The sequence below is a fragment of the Kwoniella shivajii genome, chromosome 1 (assembly GCF_035658355.1).
Source record: "Kwoniella shivajii chromosome 1, complete sequence".
In the NCBI taxonomy this organism is placed as follows: Eukaryota; Fungi; Basidiomycota; class Tremellomycetes; order Tremellales; family Cryptococcaceae; genus Kwoniella; species Kwoniella shivajii.
This window is the reverse complement of record NC_085908.1, coordinates 2299351-2317278: the sequence shown is the minus strand read 5'-3', so window position 1 is coordinate 2317278 and position 17928 is coordinate 2299351. Positions and strand designations below refer to the sequence as shown.

The following is a 17928-nucleotide window of genomic DNA, read 5'->3' as shown; positions in this document are numbered from 1 at the left end:
TAAGATTATCGAGGAAGAAAAAATGTTATTCCGGAGAAAAAAAACAATATCATATCACGGTAGTGTCTTTTTTGATGTTTGAGATGTTAACATTATGATGCCTTGATTGAGCTTGAACTCCGGATCAGCTGTCCAATTGTCACTACTAACATCTCGTCACAATATACAAAGCCCCGGACCAAGGCGAACACACTGTGAATGCTTAAGACGCGCATTCGAGTAAATGGTGAATACGGGATTTGCATATTCTGCACACGAAATATTTAGGAATACTTATTTTGCTACAATCTGATATCGACTAATTGTCGCTTCTATAAGGATCATGATGATGAAAGTCAAGTCTTAAGATCTTCCCATTCATCGGCTATGACAAGCGAAGCTAGGTTAGTTGGATCCTTAGCCATACAATCCTGAAACAACTCACTGATTCCCAATTGAGCTTTGATTTGCTCTGAATCTGTGCCCAACCCACTAACGTATCCAAGTAAAGTAACAGTATTATCTGACATTTGACATCAGCTACGATCTTGACTTTCTCCTGTGTTTTTCGCGATAGGTAATCCTGCAGATACTCACCGGTCCACTGAACAGCAGCATCTTTGCAAACTTTGATCGCTTGAGATTTCTTCTCGTATTTGACAGGATCGGCAGCTCCGAAAGCGGCTAACTCGTTCTTCAATGATGCGGACGTTTCATTCAGAGATGAGAGTGTCGAAATGAGTTTACGTCTTTCCGCCTAGTCAAACAAGCTTTATCAGTCTATTCACATCAAGGACATACTCGTAACCAGGCGGATTTCGATTAAAGAGTTAAAAGGAGAAAGATCTGTGAATGAAGGGTAAAACAGAACATACGGTATCTTCTCTACCCTTTTCAGCTTCTTGAATATTCTGTTCTGCTTCTTGGATCTTCGATTCAATACCCTCGAGCTCTTTAGAGCTCTTACTGAGAAGAGCTTGTTTCTATATCAGGAAAAGGGAAACGCCCGATAAGCTTAATTGGTACAGTAGTTCAGGAACGCGGAGGAGGAGCAAAATTACGGTGGCGCCTGCTGCACTTGGAAGTGACCAAAAGTCTGAACAATCTATCAGCTCACGATTTACCATGACGGACGACCTCTGGGGAGCTGAAAACTTACAATTACCAGTACCGCTATGGTCCACATCATCCAATCAGCTGGACAATAGGTTCAAGAAAGAAGCAAGGAAGGAAAAAAAGGAAGATTTATCGTACATTTTATCCATTTGAACAAAGCCATCGCTGACGATATCGTCGAGGACTTCTTTAACACTTTGCACGACTGAGAAAGTCGCATCAGCAGTCCCGTTTATGACAGTGACAAGATGAATGGAAGAGATTCCGTAGAAGGAAAAGGAGAAAAGGAGACATACCTATCCCTTTCGTTTCTATCCAGACGATCGTTGTGTCAGCATGAATCTCGGGATGTTTAGGGTGATGTTTGAGAGCTTAAAGTGATTTTATATGAGGAAAGAATGTTTCGGAAAATCCACACTAAACATTCAACTAATGTTCGAAGTAAGCTAGACACGCACTTGGAGCTATCTTTTCCAACTCTTTCAATGAGTAGAATGATGCCTACACACCAATGAGAGATTAGTATTTCGTTTGCGGTGGCGAGGAGGATCGTATCCGATGTGAGAGAACGAACTGTTTCGTGGAAGAGCTCCAGCACTATCACGGTGCCAGGGTGTCAGTCAGCTGCGGATGTTTTCTCGACCTTCAAATATGAATGAAGGCTAAAAGGGAAAAGGAAAAAGAAAGAGAAGAGAAGGTTCGATGGAAACTGAGATGATCTTACTCTTCGTCTTCTTCTCCTCCATAGATAAACCACGTTTTGACATGATGAAGGGGTACTCGAGTACTGTGATAGTGACCTGTGTGTGTGTGAGCCGGAATGGGTAGAGAGAAGATCTGAAAGCAGAAAAGAGAATGAGAAAAGAGCAATGAAGAGACAGAGATGAGGAAGGTGAAGGGAATGTCGTCCAGTGATAGTGAAGATGACTGTACCACCGTGTGTTGATATATTTGATGCATGAAGGGAATCATGGATGAATGATAGGTCTGTGCGTTGTTCGATTTAAAATCAGAGTCAAAGGTACTCAACATCCCCATCCTTTGGAATACAGTATCATCTCGATAATTTGATCAGACATTGAAGCATCTCGTACTGGAGATCAGACGATTCACAATACCTGCCTCAACTTTCAAGACCAGTTTGAAGAACCATACATCTATACATATCCCGCCGCACAGTATGAAAAAACACATGTACCAGTAAGTACATTTATCTACAGTATACATCCGTATTACCTGTATACATACCATGGATTCATAGAAGTCTTGGTTGGCCACGAGTCAGCCAACCTTCTTTGCATAGCCGGCAGGAAACGTACTCGTTTAATGTGTACAATTTCGTGGCACGTACAGAATACTGTCTATTTTCGAAATTTCTTTTCTATAATCTTTTTCTTTGATTTTATCTCATTCTTTAGCATCATATCCTTCATACAGTGAGTCTCATTCATACGACCAATCAGTATTTATTGGATTTACTTAAGCATCTTTGTAGCAACTGTTCGATAGGATTGAATTTGTAGCTTGTTCTTCACATTTCAGTGCTCTTTACGTACTTCAACAGTACATCACTTGGCATTCCCGCACAATTCCATTGACACTTCCAACATCCTTCTTGGAACTTCTTTCAAGATGGGTCGTGAGCCTCAAGCATCCAATGATGTTTCTGCCATTCTCAATATCCATCCTGCTACTATTCAACGTAAGATCAAACGCTTCCAGAACATTGCAAGTGAGTAAAAGGGACTGTTTTTGTTTCATCGCCACCCCCTCCTAATCTTCATTTGTCACGGCTCGGTTTTCGTCAAGAGGAGCATCTATATCACAAAAGTCAGTAGACAACTAATTGATGTTGATAGAACTTCAAGCTGCGGTAGCTCATACAATCAATACTCAGCCCTCTCTTCCCGTACAAGTCACTGTAGTCCGTACTCAAGCAGCCTTCCCTCACTCCATCAGTGGGCAGAGCCCTTTCCAAATGAATGTGAACCAGTTTCTTCACAATCAACAGCCCCACGAAATGCACGCTGGCCCATCCTATCAACAGCCTATGCCTTTCCTTACCGGAGCATATCAACAGGCGCCTGTCTATTATCCTGACCCATTCATGAGCCACCATCATCTAGGTCATCAGCGACAGATGGTCCCATCGCATGTTAATGGCCTGATCAATATTCAGCACCGCCCAATGGCCTACCAATTTGATCCTGGACAGCAGGTTATTCCCATCTTTGGCCCACCACCATTTAATATGGGGATTTGCCAACCTTTCTTGAATACAGGCCCAACTTACTATCCCAGTGCCCCAGTGTCAGTAAATCCTCAAGTCGGTCAGCAACAAGTCCCCGTCCGGTTCCACCAACGAGGCCCAAGGATGGAAGGGCAAATTAATCCATCCTTGGGAAGGCAAATTCATCATCCCTACCATATCGAGCAGCATGGCCCCCCTGTTAAAGTGGAACTTTCAGCTCATCAAAAAGGACTCGTACACTTTATAAGGGGGCCAGCTGAAACGGCTGATTATCAGCGTTATCTCACCGACTCATCATCTGACACGAGGGTCCTCGCTACAAGTGCTACATGGAGCAACACGAATACCACTCCAAATTCTACATTGCCCACACCTACTAAATCCATCATTGCGCTTCCCCTCACCGAAGCTGTATTTAAGACAGAACTTGAGGTCGTATGGGAAGCTAAGCGTGCTGAGGAAGCCAGGATTCAGCTACTCTCATTCTCGGAATACTTCCCTGAAGGATTTTCGGCCCCTCAATCAGATCTCCACGATCAGATCACATGCTGCACAGAGGATAACGATCATTGTTCCAACATCAAGCAAGATCGAATGCAAGCAGGAAGAAGGAGAAGTATCTCCGCTGAGTCTTCGTGGATATCATTTGATCACAGCCAACTTGGAAAAGTCTTGCATCATACCCACACACATGTTCATGTAGATAAGAAAAGATCTGGAATGGGCGAGATCACTTTGATTCACTCGACAGAAGCTGCAAGAGCGGCTGACCATTGTTCCCTTAGAAGATCAAAGTCAACCCTCGACTTACCTTCGATATTCTGCGATTGATTGCTGTTACTGTACCGAATTCTGATTGTATTGCGATTGTCTTGTAGCTATACGATGTAGAATGTGATTGCATGTACTTTTTGTCTTTTCGAATCAGAATTGAATGAGTCATCAATAATGATGTAGTACGCCTATGCATGGCAGTTTCGGTCCGCGACTTTTTCGCCACATGGTATAAATACATACTGGTATACCGTATATCCCGTATCAAAAACACGCGTAAATAACTACTCGACGTCTTCTCCACCTTTCCTCCTTCTAGATTTCTTTGCTTCCCTAAATCTTTTCTTATAAGCTTGAGTCAACTCAACCTTTTCATTTTCCCATTTCTTCTTCATTGTTTCATCTGTTTCACCTTGTTGTCTCATAAATCCAGGTAGTGGCGTAGTATGCAATTCTTCTTGCTCTTCTTGTTCATATCCGTCTTGATCTTGATCTTGATCATGACCATTATACGCTGGAATCGGAATTCCATTGTGTAGTTCGTTATAAAGATTCCTTGATTGATCTTTCCTGGTGTTGGAAGATTCGGAAGATGAAGTAGGTTGAGTGAAGAATAGAGGGATCGAAGGTGATGGATCAAATTTGATTTTATTCCTATTTGATGATGTGGTCAGTAGTGATAAAGGCTCTATTTCATTTTCCTGGTTTGAGCTTCGGACAGCAGTTGACTGTTGTTGAAAAGTGAAATTTTGTGGTATAGGTAATGGTATATCCATATTTTCATCTAATTCGATATCTTGACCTAAATTAGCAAGTAGGGAGAATCCACCACCTGCTGCACTATGGTTGGTGTTAGGAGCAAACATGTCTTTTAGTCCTGATGGTTTGGGTGGTACGTTTTGGGCAGATTCCAAAGGTTCATCCTCCTTGTTTTCATCTTTATCTTCATCCTCGTCATCAGATTCCTCTTCATCGGAATCACTCTCAGAACCAGATTCAGGTGAATTATCTTCTTCTTCATCACTTCCACTTTCACTCCCACTCCCGCTCCCACTCGAGCCTGATCCTGACCCAGATCCAGATCCAGAACCTGAGCTCGAGTCCTCACCGTCATTCCCTTGAGGAGGATCGACGTCCATCGTATCTTCCTTGTTGTCCGAAGATCCACTTGAACTACCCGATCCAGACCCAGACCCAGACCCAGACCCAGATCCCGATTCTGAGGAGGATGTACCATCGGCAGGTCCTGTGGCTACCGCGCTATTGGTGTTATCAAAGACAATGGGAATGTCATCCACCAGTGAATCAGTTCTTCCTCTGCCGATTTCAACCTCTTCATCATCAGATTCAGGATAAACATCCCATACGAATTTTTCCTTCTTGGCAGGTGGGGAGAGATCTCCTATAAGCGAACCTAGTACACCAAGAGCAGCTGATCGTTCCGCTCGAGCAGAAGCTAATACTTGATCTGGAATAGACACTTTAGGTTTTACGGTAATAGGTTTCACCGTTGGTGGAGGAGTAGGTAGTCGAACTTGAGAAGGGATCTTCCCTTTCAGGGAAGGGAAAAGAGGAGAGGATGGTTGTTGTGGAGATGCTTGATCTACTTCAATTTCAGGTGTCGGTGAAGGCGACTTGTTGGCGGTCTCAGGAAGACGAGTTGGAAAGAGAGGTGAAGAAGGTTGCTCTTCATCACCCACTGGGTCAATTGCTCGAGTGGGGAACAGAGGGGATGAAGACTGTTCTTGTACTTTCACGGTATCGGTTGGCGCTGGATTGCGGTTAGGGAAGAGTGGTGAGGCAGACCTTTCTCTCCCTTCTTCCTGAACAAGTGCGCGAGTGGGGAAAAGAGGTGATGAGCCGTCTTCTTGATCTTCATCTACCTGAGATTCGGTCTCTGAAGACGTAACATTGTTGACGTTTCTCGAAGGGAATAAAGGAGAATCTTCTCGTTCTCCTGTTGGGGGTAAGTCCCGATTACCAAAAAGTGGTGAAGTACTGCCTTGTCGTTCAGGCAATGAAATGCCGTCGTCTAAACCGTAATCTTCCCCTTGTAATACGTTTCTTTTGTTTCCTCTTACAACTTCTTCCTTGGTAATTTCTCCATTGACGTTTTTCCTCCAAATGCCCAATACAGTCTTCCCATCTTCGGTAATATTGTCAATCCCGTGTTCACCTTGTTCAAATTCTTCAACTCCTTCAAATTCTTCAAACTCCCATTGACCAATTTCGTTTTCACTTTGCCCTTCAATGTCTAAACCTTTACTCGCATTTCGATATTTGTTAAATTCGTCCGCTGTGATATAAGTTGATCCCCATGCGATGGGATTGATCACTCTTCTTCGTAATCTTTCAGGAGGACCTCTAATTCTTTTCTTTCCATCTTTTTTCTTATCTTTATCCTTTTTATCTTTTGGTTTCTGATCTTGTATGAGAGGTATTCCTATCGAATGTGTAGGTCTAATAGTTATAGGTCTAATCAATCTGTGATCGTTATCGTAGCCATTTTCATTTATAATCCAGAATTTCCTTTTTTTGGCAATTTGGGCATTAACAATTCTCATATCTTGTGATAATTTACCCACACCTTCAGGACGACTTGATTCGATTCTTTTCCTTTTTCTCTCTAATATGTCCCTTTTCTCTTTTTCTGTTGGAGTTGGAATTGTGTATCGAGTGGTGTAAGATGGTTTAGCTTCTGTCAATCGTAATTGTGTGCCTCTCCAAAACGATCCCGATAATATGTTCAAACATTTCTTGAGTTGTAAAGGGGTAGTTTCAAGAGTCAAAAATGTGAATGGACGAGGTCGACCTATATATTTAGCAAAACATTTTCATCATGCAATATCAGCATACCAGTACGATCAATAGGACCAGATCACATTCCAATTGATATCGAAGGACCTTTATAAGGTAACAATCACAACACGATAGACAGCAAGGAAATCAGCTCGAACGAGAAAGATTCACTCACCCAAAGCATCAGGTTTCAATTCTTCAACATCACTTACGACACCAAAGCTTGAAAATCGATCTTTGATATGTTCGGTCGTTATAGCGGGTATTAATCCACCCACGTGCAATCTCTTGGTGAGTTTTGCCTCTGTCATACTTGGATATTGCGAGAAGTATACGAAGTGATAAGTTGGTTGTTGAATATGCATCCATGCATCTTTTCTAATTTACTTCTCCTCCAACTTTTCAAATCTCTTCCTTTCTCTGCGAAGAAATCTGACATTCAGGCACGGATAGATTGCCAGATCACGTGATCTTCTACAACGTGGAAGAGGGCGTTTCGGACGAGACAAAAGAAAATAAAGTGAACACGAACATGAACATGGATTGATTTCTTCCTTCATCGTCGTCACATTCCTGTCTCAGCAACTGCAATACAGCATCCTCACGTACCCTCAGGCAGCAGCACTATATCCAGATGAATCAAACACGCTATATAGCGCCAACAGACCTTCATAGGGTATTCATCCAATCGATGTTATCCAGGAGAGCTATGAGGGATGATGTGACTCTGGAGATGTATAAAAGAGCGGTTGGAGCTTGTCAAGGTGAGGTCATATTCGATTCTCAGCTTGCAGAATCCATCATACAGAATTCAGAGTATACGCTGATCACTTAACTTCGTGCTCTTTCGATGTTCTCAGAAAATGATGGGAATTTCCGCCCTACTCATCCTACAACATTACAAGGAATGAGATCATTCTTGATTGATGTATCAGATATATTACATGATTTAGGTATGGAGGTAGCTACAGGTCAAGAACAATCTGGAAAAGGAAAAGGATGGGTCGTATTGGTGAGCTATCTAAAAGCCTGTCATCGACGGTCCAAATTAGCTGACGAGAAATATCGACATTACAATAGCGAAATATAGATCCTTCAGAAGTAGCTTTATATGCTACTGATTATACACCTTTAGAAATTGATTATTATCGAAGAGTAGTACGTACTTTTCTTCCCTCTCCATCTACTTCCTCGTCGACCTTATCCAAGAAGAAATCGAGTGAGGTTAATGTAATTTGCGCCATTTGTAGGTTCAAGGTATTATCGAATCTTATCCTGCCAATTCAATCGCACATGGTCAAGCACTCAATCTCGTATCCGAATTAGAAAGTAACATGGCAAGACACGTTGCTGAAAATCTGTTGAATTCGTTGTGTTCTAGAGGATGGTTATCAAAGTCAAAGTGAGGCCAATTCTCCCCCTTTCATCCCTGAGTAGCATAAATCTCAGAACTAGACCTCGAACCAGAAAAGTTGATTTCAAGCTAATCTGCGAGCGGGTTACTAGACGAGGACGATATACACTTGGTGTGAGAGCTGCTCTAGAATTAGAACCTTATCTGAAAAACCAGTTCGACGATTACATGCAGAATTGTAAGCAATGTAAGAGGCTTATGCTAGATGTAAGTTGCCTATTTCCGCGCATGCTGTAGAAATAGGAAAATTGATCCAAAAATATGATAGGGTGTATGTTGTTCAAAAGATGGATGTGAGTTATTCTAATAGTGGAGTCATATTCTCAGGAATTCAGTGCCTCGCAATCTCGTCGCATGAGCTAAGTCTCCAAATCTGATCACTGATTCTCTGGCAAAATAGGCGAAGCACATTTTCACTCATATTGTCATTCTAGTATAATGAAATTACCTAGACCAAGTTGTCCGAATTGTAAAAGTAGATTTTCAGAATTTGAACCTACTCCAGTTGGTGAGAAAGCGGTATCAAGAGCAGAAGATGAATTCAAATCATTGAAGAAAAGGAAAAGAGTTAATGGGAAAACGAATGGCAAAGGGCAGGGTAAAGGAAGGGCTAGTCAGATGAACGAAGATGACGAAGGAACAGAAGAAGAAGACGAAGATGAACTGGAAGAAGAGGAGAATGCTATAGCAGAAGAAGAACAGAATGGAAGTGGATTCATAGAGAAAGCAGGTCCTGTAAGTTCAGTTTCCCTCAAACTCGTCTATGAATTGAGCTTGGTGGTGCATGATCGATTGTTGATTGGACTCGTCAACGTAGTCCGGATGGAGAGTAGATGCATCATCCAGAAGAAAAAGTGTAGTTCCCGAAACTCAATACGATGAAGGTACTGCAGAAGGCGAAGGAGAAGATGAGATTGAAGAAGAGTCGGAAGAACGTCCTGCGAATAGAAGACGAAGTAGGCGATAAATGGGTCTATCAGCCGAGCATGGTGAGCCGTTTCAGGCGTGAGGAGGCTGTGCTTGTATTCGTTTAAATTTGTATACTATTGTAGATACATAGGAAACATAAGAATTCGTCATGACATGTTCCATACGTTAAGAGACTTTACGGAAAACAGAATCTACAGACTGTATCTACGTGAGTGATTGTTATCTGCATATTCCTTTAATCTTGGCATAAGAGTGGGATGTAATATGTTTTTAGGCGATATGACGTGAGAGTGGTGTATTGTAGTTGATGGAAGCCGCCTGAGGAAATGTACATCTATTCAATTTACTTCATTTTGCCCATTTCACCTCCTCGACCCGATTGTATCCTTGTTTTTCCCCTCTTACCACCTCTTCCTCGAATTGTATTCAACCCTCTTAATCCTAAATTTCTTTTCACCACCATTTCCCCTTTATCTTTTCCACTTCCTTCTTGATCATGTATTCCACTTTCTTGATGATTCTGTTCGGTTGTTTTCATAGAAGATAAGACTGGATTTGACATACTTCTTATAATGCCATTTTCATCTCTTTGTCTTTCTGAGACAATCTGTTGCTCACCGATGTCATTATCAGGTATTACAGGAGTAAATCTTGCTGGACCTGGACTTCTCCCTCTTCCTCTTATCGTTGATCTATCAACATCCATTGTCACTCTATCTGAAGTTGTATTACTCCTTCTTCTACTTTTACCTCTACCTACATGTATTGAACCTTGAAAAGGGATTTGATGAGGTGCGAAACCGAAACCGAAACCCAAATCACTGAGATTACGAGGTTCCGATGCTGATCTACCTAAATTAGGTACAGATGGTCTTAATGGTGAGGTTGGTACAGTCGAAGATCCTCTACCATCAAGAGTCGAAAGTGGTTTCAAGACAGGGAAAGAAGTTGTGTTGCGAGGTGTAGATGGAACCGAAGGGGTTGAGCATGCTGAGGGTAGATGAGGTTGAAGAGATTGCATTCGGCTAGATGAAGATATTTAGTTCTCATCAGCATTAGGTCAGTGGAACATGTAATCAAAAGGTATGGAAGCACTCACCCCGCATAAGCTTTGCTTATACTACCTAATTTCTCTTTACCTTCTTTACTCAGCTTCTTTTGGCTTGCAATTCCATTGACGTCCAGCACTTCTCGAGCAGATTTGAGAGGCGAAGTAGGTTCAGAGCCCCATAGTGGTGAGCCAGAAGATGATGAAGAAAGATTAGGTAAAGCCGGACGACGTCGGGGTGGAGTCAAGACCGTTGATGGAGATGGAAAGAGTGGTTCTGTCTCTGGCTAATGAAAATGACGATAAGGATGTCCGTCAATAACTTTGAGCAAGTAAGGTTTTCTTTTTGAAAAAACAGTGGTGTTGAATCATCATTGCCACATCTCCACCTCACACAAGGTCGTCACAAACTTTGCAATTCCCTCTTCAACCGGCTTGATGACAGCGAATGAATCGTTAGAAATACTCACATCATCCTTACTCAATTTCCTTCTGGCCCATCTTCCCAGTTCGAAACAAGGGAGACAACTGAGTACTCCTCGATAAGCTGGATATTCCTCGTCCATTTTCAACTAAATTTCAATGCCTCCCTTCTTTCCAGGTCACTCTTGGGAATTACCGGTGTCTCGTTCAAGGTGAGTTCTAGGAAATGATGGATGGTGTAAACCTGAATACCGAGATACAGTGTGAGTTGTAAGAGGAAGATGCCCTCATACGTCGATCGATGCTGGAATGAAAGTACTGAATATCGATAATCTATTTTGATTGTTGTTGATTCGCGATCAAATTACGATTGATCCAATCAGCAATAATCACCCAAAGAAAGGGATCTTTCTTCTTTTAGTCGGCACCCTTCCCTCGTGTATGTTTGAATCTGTGTGAGTGCTGCGTGTCAGTGAAAGGTAAAGGAATAGGACAATAACAATAGTGTTTCGAAGATGAAGAATGATCTATTCAGACATGACGTATCCCATACCAGTCAAAAGTATGTAAACTCAGATGTGAATTTTGGTTTAAATTTTTTCCTTTTGGTAACCTTTGTTTTTTTGAGCTTGGACATCCTTGACCTGTGGTTAGTAAAAAGGATATTCAGGGAATGAGCAATTGGTTATTTTGGGAGAGTCATTGAATGATGAGCTGGGGCGCATGAAGTGGGTAGATGGTAAGTTTTGTGTACATGATGCTGATAAGATTACTATTATTTAAAGATTTGATATGATGTACCAGTGATCAATCAACGCCTTTCCAGCCGAGATCAGTTTTTACGAAATATTACATTTTGAAACGGGAAAGGAGTAAACAGTTTGAATATTTGATCGGAATATATGAATATATTCGTGCTATTTCTATACGAGGATGACGCACAGATCATGATTCTTAGTTCACTTACGATGCTCCTTTATCAAAATTTCCAGGCAACCCTTGCTCATGTCCTCGTTAAAGTAACGTTTAGTACCTCCTGTACCCACCGCATTGGAAATTATCTTGACTACCGATCTTGACTGACTTGGACACACGGCACAAGCTTGTCACGCCAATCTTGCCAAGCCATGAGGCTTTTCCTTTATCATTTTTCCATGTATAGCACATATCAGGTACATTGTGATCGTGTCATGCTGATATTTGCAGGTGGGGAAGTGGGGAACAAAAAGATTCGTTTTTGATTCTTGTAACGATCATGCTGAAACAGGTGGGACCGAGACTTTCAACGTTACACGTGAGGTTCGTGCGCGGATACCAAATCCCCCGGGGCCAATCTGCATATGCTGTAAATCAGTATTTAGAGATCAGAGCGTAAGTGGGGAGACCACGACTGAAGCAGCTAGACCGCAACTTGGAGTTTCTCTATATGATATATATATATAGCTAATACTATAACCAAAGCTTTGTTCTTGATTCCTGACAGTGTGAATCGCCAGAGACTGAGGAACGGTTAGCTTTGGAGATGTGGTGCCTCCGTTATATAATCATGATGACGTTTGTATGTTTGTAGGCAGAACCCCTCGTAAGCAAGAAAAAGCGTTCCCATTCATTTCGTATCTGCTTCTTTACTTATACCGTTCATCCCAAAGAAGTATTGATGAACGGATGTTTTTACCTCTACGAACCTCACATCCGCTGTTCACCCCCAATTGACTTGTCTGTTCGTGACATAGGGCAGAAAGACTGATTGAACGAGCCTCGTACACTCACTTTTGATCATGAGGGGGTTTCCTACCAAGATTCTATCCTTGCATTTCAAGATTGCCGATCAAAGATGTCCCAAAGCGACGCTTATTTTCAACGCATCTCTCTCTCGAAGCGTCATAGATCCCACTTATCTGACACTTTTGATTGGTTCAATCATCAGCATCATGTGAACAAAGCTCATACTCCTGACGACTTCCAGATGAAAAAGGAAGTATTTTGGCTTTGCGGTGTCTTTTTGGGTGTTTATCAACCGAGATCTCAGGTCAAACTTTCCCTTAATTGAATAACCCTCTACAACCGGTTTTTGGTTCCGGTTACGCTGTGGGGGGAATCTCCTGTTGGCGGTACATACTGGAGTACTAAGAACATAGATGTACCGCGAAAATGAGCATACTAGATAGATCTTCTTCATACAACATTCAAACTGCTATATCAATGCACTCCTACATAACGTGTAGAATAGGTCAATTGAAATTGTCTGATCAGAAATGGAAGGGATTTTCAAACCACAAAAACAATCAGCATTCCAGCAGAACAGCTCCACCTGCGGGGTTACGAGCGATCCCATCGTCTCGCTAAGAAATAACGTAACAAATCCCAAAATAGCATGTGATCTGATAGCCAAGATAAAAATTTACCGATCCCCCAAATATACGTACTCCGAGTACAGCAGGACTTTTCTTGTCGGCAAATCTTATACTTAACAGTAGCGTCGGCTGTATAAGTCCTTCATGATCATCCCATATCATTGGCTCCTTACTTTCGTGCTTGAACGCGATGTCTCTATCGAAAGATAAGGTCCTCTGCTCGTCAGACCATTCACTTATATATATACAGCACAATCAGTCAGATAAAAATAAAAAAAACCCTTCTCCTTTTTTTCATAGCTTTTAGACGTGTAACTTTTCCTTCAAGATGGCTTCACAACACGTTTCGGAAATCCGTTATCTACCTCCAACATCAACATCCAACACCCACCTTCCCTCTGAGGATGAAAAGAAGGATGATGCCTATCAGCACGATGTCGAAGTTGGAGTCACCGACCCAGACCGTGAAGGGCAACCCCAACTCATCTATGACAATATCCCTGCGGGAGTTAACCCTACCCTGGTTCGTGAAGAGCGTGTAGTTCGAGGTTTGTCACAACGACATATCCAGGTAAGCTCAATGATGTTAAGCCTCAGTAAAATTCTCTCTGACGCTACGGTGCATAGATGATTGCGTTGGCCGGTGCCATCGGTACAGGTCTCTTCTTAGGTATGTCACCACCGACTTGCGACCTCTACTGAGGCTATGGGCTAATGTATTATTGTTTAGGTTCCGGTCGATCCATCCGTCGAACAGGGCCTGCGGGAACACTCATAGGTTATGGACTTGTCGGAACTCTCGTCATGGCAGTTATGGGATGTCTCGCAGAGTTATCAGCCTTGGCACCAATCTCAGGTGCTTTCGTTAGACAATCCGAATTCTTCGTAGACCCAGCTTTAGCATTTGCTATTGGATGGTCAACTTTCTATGGTTCAGCAGTATCCGTCCCAGGAGAATGGACTGCCGTGGCAGTTATCATGACTTATTGGTCTGACCTCAATCCCGGTATCTGGATTGCCATCTGTATCGGTGAGTCTGCGTTTACCGTGTACTCTGAATAGAAGTTCGTGCTGATAGCATTGAATTAGTCGTTACCTTCGCTACCAACTTGTTCTTCATCCGAGTTTATGGCGAGGTCGAACTTGTCTGTGCCATTCTCAAGATCATGCTTATATTAGGTCTTATCCTCTTCGGTCTCATCTATGATCTTGGTGGTATTTCAGGCCAAGACAGAATCGGTTTCAGATACTGGAGGGATCCAGGAGCTTTCGGACAAGGTTACTGGCATGTTGGAACAGCTGCTGGACAATTCGTGAGCTCCTTCATTAAGCATTGGTACTTTCTGACCGAGTTCATTGCTGATAAACCACGATTCTACAGTGCGGTTTCTGGCTCACTCTTATCAACGCTGTATACGCATTCTCCGGTGTCGAGTCCTTGGCAATTGCTGCTGCCGAAACCAAGAATCCTCGAAGAAATGTACCTCGAGCTGCTAAACACGTTTTCGTTCGAGTTTTGGTCTTCTACATGGTCACTTTATTCGTCGTTGGGTTGATCGTACCTTCCAATGATTCTCATTTACTTACATCGACTGGAACAGCAGCATCATCACCTTTTGTCATTGCCGCTCAACGTGCAGGTGTTAAAGTTTTACCAAGTATAATCAACGCGGTCATCATCACTTCAGCTTGGTCTTCAGGTAATCACGGTATGTTAGTCGGTTCAAGAGCTTTATACGCCCTTGCTCTCGACAAGAAAGCACCAAAGATCTTTACACGTGTATCAAGGTTCGGTATTCCATGGGTCGCCGTTCTTTTCCAAGGATCTTTCCAGCTTTTGGCTTTCATGTCATTGAGTGACGGTGCAGCAACAGCCTTCAACTGGATCACCAACATCAATTCATCTTGTACTCTTTGTATTTGGATGGTCATTGGTATCGTATCGCTTCGAGTTAGAAAAGGTATGAAAGCACAAGGAATTGAACCTAAAAGATTACCATGGGCTGCTCCCTTCCAACCTTACTTGTCTCACTATACAATTTGGGGTTCTTTCGTCGTTCTTATCACTGGTGGATTCTACTCTTTCGTAAGTTTCAATAAGGTTCCATACTCATACCTTCTTCCCGACATTACACACACAACAACAAGAGGACCTGGTGCTAATATTGATATACAAATAGCTTCCAGGAAATTGGGATATTTCAGACTTCTTCTCAAGTTATTTCTCTATTATCTTCCTATTTGTCACTTATTTCGGATACAAATTCATCAAGAAGACCAAAATCGTTCCTGCTTCTGAAATTCCCGTTGGTCAATTCATCGCTATTGCCGATGCTAATCCTGAAGAACCACCCACAGAGAGACATGGTCCAATGTCATGGTTCGCCAAATTCTGGTGGGATTAGATGCTCCCAATGCAACTCGGCTTGGCAGGGGAAAAGTAGAGGTATTTGTGTTTTGAGTCATTTGTAGGTAGATTATATGTAGTGGGCTAAATGGGTCGTCTACATATGCAGAAGTTGTTTAGAACTAGAAAAGCATTCTTAAAAACATTGAAGCTCTATAGCACCTGTCAACAGGATATATTCCGATACTTCTAGGTTGCAGGTTTCAGAGAATTCGCGAATCTGATCTTCAGGGGCATTCATTAGAAATCAACTTTATATTTGTATATGTGCAACTTTCGGGCAGAAGAGTCGGTCACGATGCTGCATGTCATGCTAATCTACTGAGCAGAGAATGATATGCATTGATCATGAGTCGTAAATACATGCTCGTGGCATATCCGCACCTGAACACCTAATAGTAAGAATCGCTACAATATCTACTATGTTGTTTTGTTCACACCTGTGACCAATTGGTAATGACCACCTTCCGGTAACTTTCGAGCTAATCTTTCTTTACTTATAATGTAAGCTTCGGGAAATTGTTGATCCCAAGTTTCATGTAAGATCAATTTAGCCAAAGCACGACCGCATGTATGTGTAGCTGTGAAGATCAAAGCAAGTTTATCAGCAAAACAGTCAAAAGAGGATAGCATCGATAACAAGGGGTCTGCAGATGTTGGGCTGAAGCGAGAGGCAAAGGCCGCATGAGCTAAGCGGAGAGGGGAAACCTACTACTCATACCGTGACCCTACAAAAAGACGTGTCAGCGTGACACATTTAGAGATGAAGAATGAAGGACAGACTCACGTTGTATCCAGCGGAAATGAACAGACCAGGTGTATCAGGTACAGGTCCAATTAATGGAAGACGATCGATAGTAGCTGCAATTACACCTGTCCATGTTCTCATCAAACCTTCTCCGATAGCATTTTCATTCCAACCATCAAAAGTTCTCGTCATGAATCCCTCAAGATCTATATCAAAGGCATTCAGTACGATACAAGTAAGAATGTCAGAAGAAGGAAGGGATGAGATAGTATTACTTACATTTCGTACATTCAGGTAGTAATACAGTATCATCTGAATTACAAATGTAATCTTCTGATTTACCGATATTTGCCCCGATGTAATCTCCTACACTGATACCCACGACGATACCGGATGTACTGGTCGCGCAATATCCCGTTGGGAATCCATATGATGTTTGGGGAGATTTGGTACCAGAGAATTCTGGAGGTGGAGTAAATACTCCCATCTGAATACGAATTGGGAAAATGAATGATTTGAGTGGATGTTCTTCAGGGAATAAATGAGGTGTATGAGCATTGGTACAAAGTACAACTCGTTTTGCTTTAATAGTCCCACGACTTGTTTCCACTATATGTTGATCTTCTTTAGGTGTTATTGACAAAGCAGGTGTAGTTGTATGTAAAGAAACATCGTAATCGGTAGAAGAGATTGATAATTTAAGAAGTTCAGTTGTTAGTTTATGTGGGTGAACAGTTCCTGCAGTTCTTGTTGAATAGCCTATAGCGCCTTGCACTCTACTAACCTGATCATTTATCAGTAAACACTATTCAATCACCTTTTAAAACTCACTCTCAATGCCTCTTTCGGATCTTTACAGAATACATTATTGGAATAGTCTTGTGAACCAGATTCCTCTAACGCTTCATTCCATTGTTGGAATGCATTAAAAGCTGTATCCAGTCCTTCTTGAGTTTTGTAGACTGTCATGACATTCCCTTCCCATAAATCGACTTTATGAACCAGGTCATGTTTCTTAATGACATCTTTATTACGTGCGTAGTTGTCCCATTCCTGTTTGAGAATATCAACTGCATGAGCTTTAGTAAGACCGGCTCCTCCTTCCGAACGAGATCGAACCAATTTAGGGAAAGAGGCGAATGTTGCAGGTGCGAAATGACCTATTAATTTAGCGATTATCTTGATAAGCTAAACGTACCTCCATTACGTCCAGCTAAATCACATAGTCAGCGACAACTCCTGTGAATTGGATCGTTTGATTGAGACTCACTCGCAGAACTTGCTACTTCCGATCCTTCTAATATGACTATCCTACTGCCTTTAGGAACGGTCTCGCTGACATCCTCGGGGTGAGTCAAGTGATATGCCAAAAGAGCTCCAGCGATACCAGCTAATTTGAGTTCAGCTTTACCCTATTGTGAGGGCATAAAGTGTAACATAGAGCTCACCTCCTACGACCACGATATCGGCGGACTCTGGTAATTTGTCATCTCGACCATGATTATGTAGAGTATCAGGCCCCGAATTCTATCAACGACAGATCAGTCAGAGATAACTCCTTCCCAGTGAACGCGAAGAGGACTACCCACCGTTGCAATCCAATGAGAGACGGTGGAAGGCTTTGTTTTTGCTTTCAAGAATCCAGACATTTTCCCAACTTGCCAATTCTTGTCAACAGTTAGTAG

At 42.2% G+C, this 17928-nt stretch overlaps 7 protein-coding genes across 7 annotated transcripts; 3 read left to right on the top strand and 4 right to left on the bottom strand.

The window, feature by feature from the left end:
- Positions 1–335: 335 nt before the first annotated feature.
- Positions 336–1862, bottom strand: IL334_000867 (uncharacterized protein; the record flags this gene model as incomplete). The annotated part of the gene is made up of 10 exons (XM_062932629.1): positions 336–364; positions 425–502; positions 577–736; positions 855–962; positions 1041–1075; positions 1139–1152; positions 1234–1300; positions 1554–1596; positions 1670–1692; positions 1820–1862. The coding sequence occupies 10 exons, from the start codon at positions 1860–1862 to the stop codon at positions 336–338; spliced, it is 600 nt and encodes a 199-aa protein (XP_062788680.1).
- Positions 1863–2727: 865 nt separating this feature from the next.
- Positions 2728–4177, top strand: IL334_000866 (uncharacterized protein; the record flags this gene model as incomplete). The annotated part of the gene is made up of 2 exons (XM_062932628.1): positions 2728–2827; positions 2955–4177. The coding sequence occupies 2 exons, from the start codon at positions 2728–2730 to the stop codon at positions 4175–4177; spliced, it is 1323 nt and encodes a 440-aa protein (XP_062788679.1).
- A 227-nt stretch (positions 4178–4404) lies between these two features.
- IL334_000865 (uncharacterized protein) lies at positions 4405–7230 on the bottom strand (the record flags this gene model as incomplete). The annotated part of the gene is made up of 2 exons (XM_062932627.1): positions 4405–6932; positions 7095–7230. 2 exons carry the CDS (start codon positions 7228–7230, stop codon positions 4405–4407), a joined length of 2664 nt encoding a protein of 887 aa, XP_062788678.1.
- Positions 7231–7553: 323 nt separating this feature from the next.
- On the top strand, positions 7554–9300 carry IL334_000864 (uncharacterized protein; the record flags this gene model as incomplete). The annotated part of the gene is made up of 8 exons (XM_062932626.1): positions 7554–7683; positions 7780–7931; positions 8000–8077; positions 8170–8321; positions 8426–8540; positions 8602–8626; positions 8734–9068; positions 9151–9300. The coding sequence occupies 8 exons, from the start codon at positions 7554–7556 to the stop codon at positions 9298–9300; spliced, it is 1137 nt and encodes a 378-aa protein (XP_062788677.1).
- Positions 9301–9606: 306 nt separating this feature from the next.
- IL334_000863 (uncharacterized protein) lies at positions 9607–10877 on the bottom strand (the record flags this gene model as incomplete). Its single annotated transcript, XM_062932625.1, has 3 exons — positions 9607–10288; positions 10363–10598; positions 10782–10877. 3 exons carry the CDS (start codon positions 10875–10877, stop codon positions 9607–9609), a joined length of 1014 nt encoding a protein of 337 aa, XP_062788676.1.
- A 2539-nt stretch (positions 10878–13416) lies between these two features.
- On the top strand, positions 13417–15493 carry IL334_000862 (uncharacterized protein; the record flags this gene model as incomplete). Its single annotated transcript, XM_062932624.1, has 6 exons — positions 13417–13659; positions 13716–13758; positions 13819–14118; positions 14178–14401; positions 14470–15174; positions 15269–15493. 6 exons carry the CDS (start codon positions 13417–13419, stop codon positions 15491–15493), a joined length of 1740 nt encoding a protein of 579 aa, XP_062788675.1.
- A 422-nt stretch (positions 15494–15915) lies between these two features.
- IL334_000861 (uncharacterized protein) lies at positions 15916–17892 on the bottom strand (the record flags this gene model as incomplete). The annotated part of the gene is made up of 8 exons (XM_062932623.1): positions 15916–16076; positions 16208–16223; positions 16283–16449; positions 16523–17027; positions 17075–17403; positions 17514–17633; positions 17692–17770; positions 17833–17892. The coding sequence occupies 8 exons, from the start codon at positions 17890–17892 to the stop codon at positions 15916–15918; spliced, it is 1437 nt and encodes a 478-aa protein (XP_062788674.1).
- Between the last annotated feature and the right edge of the window lie 36 nt (positions 17893–17928).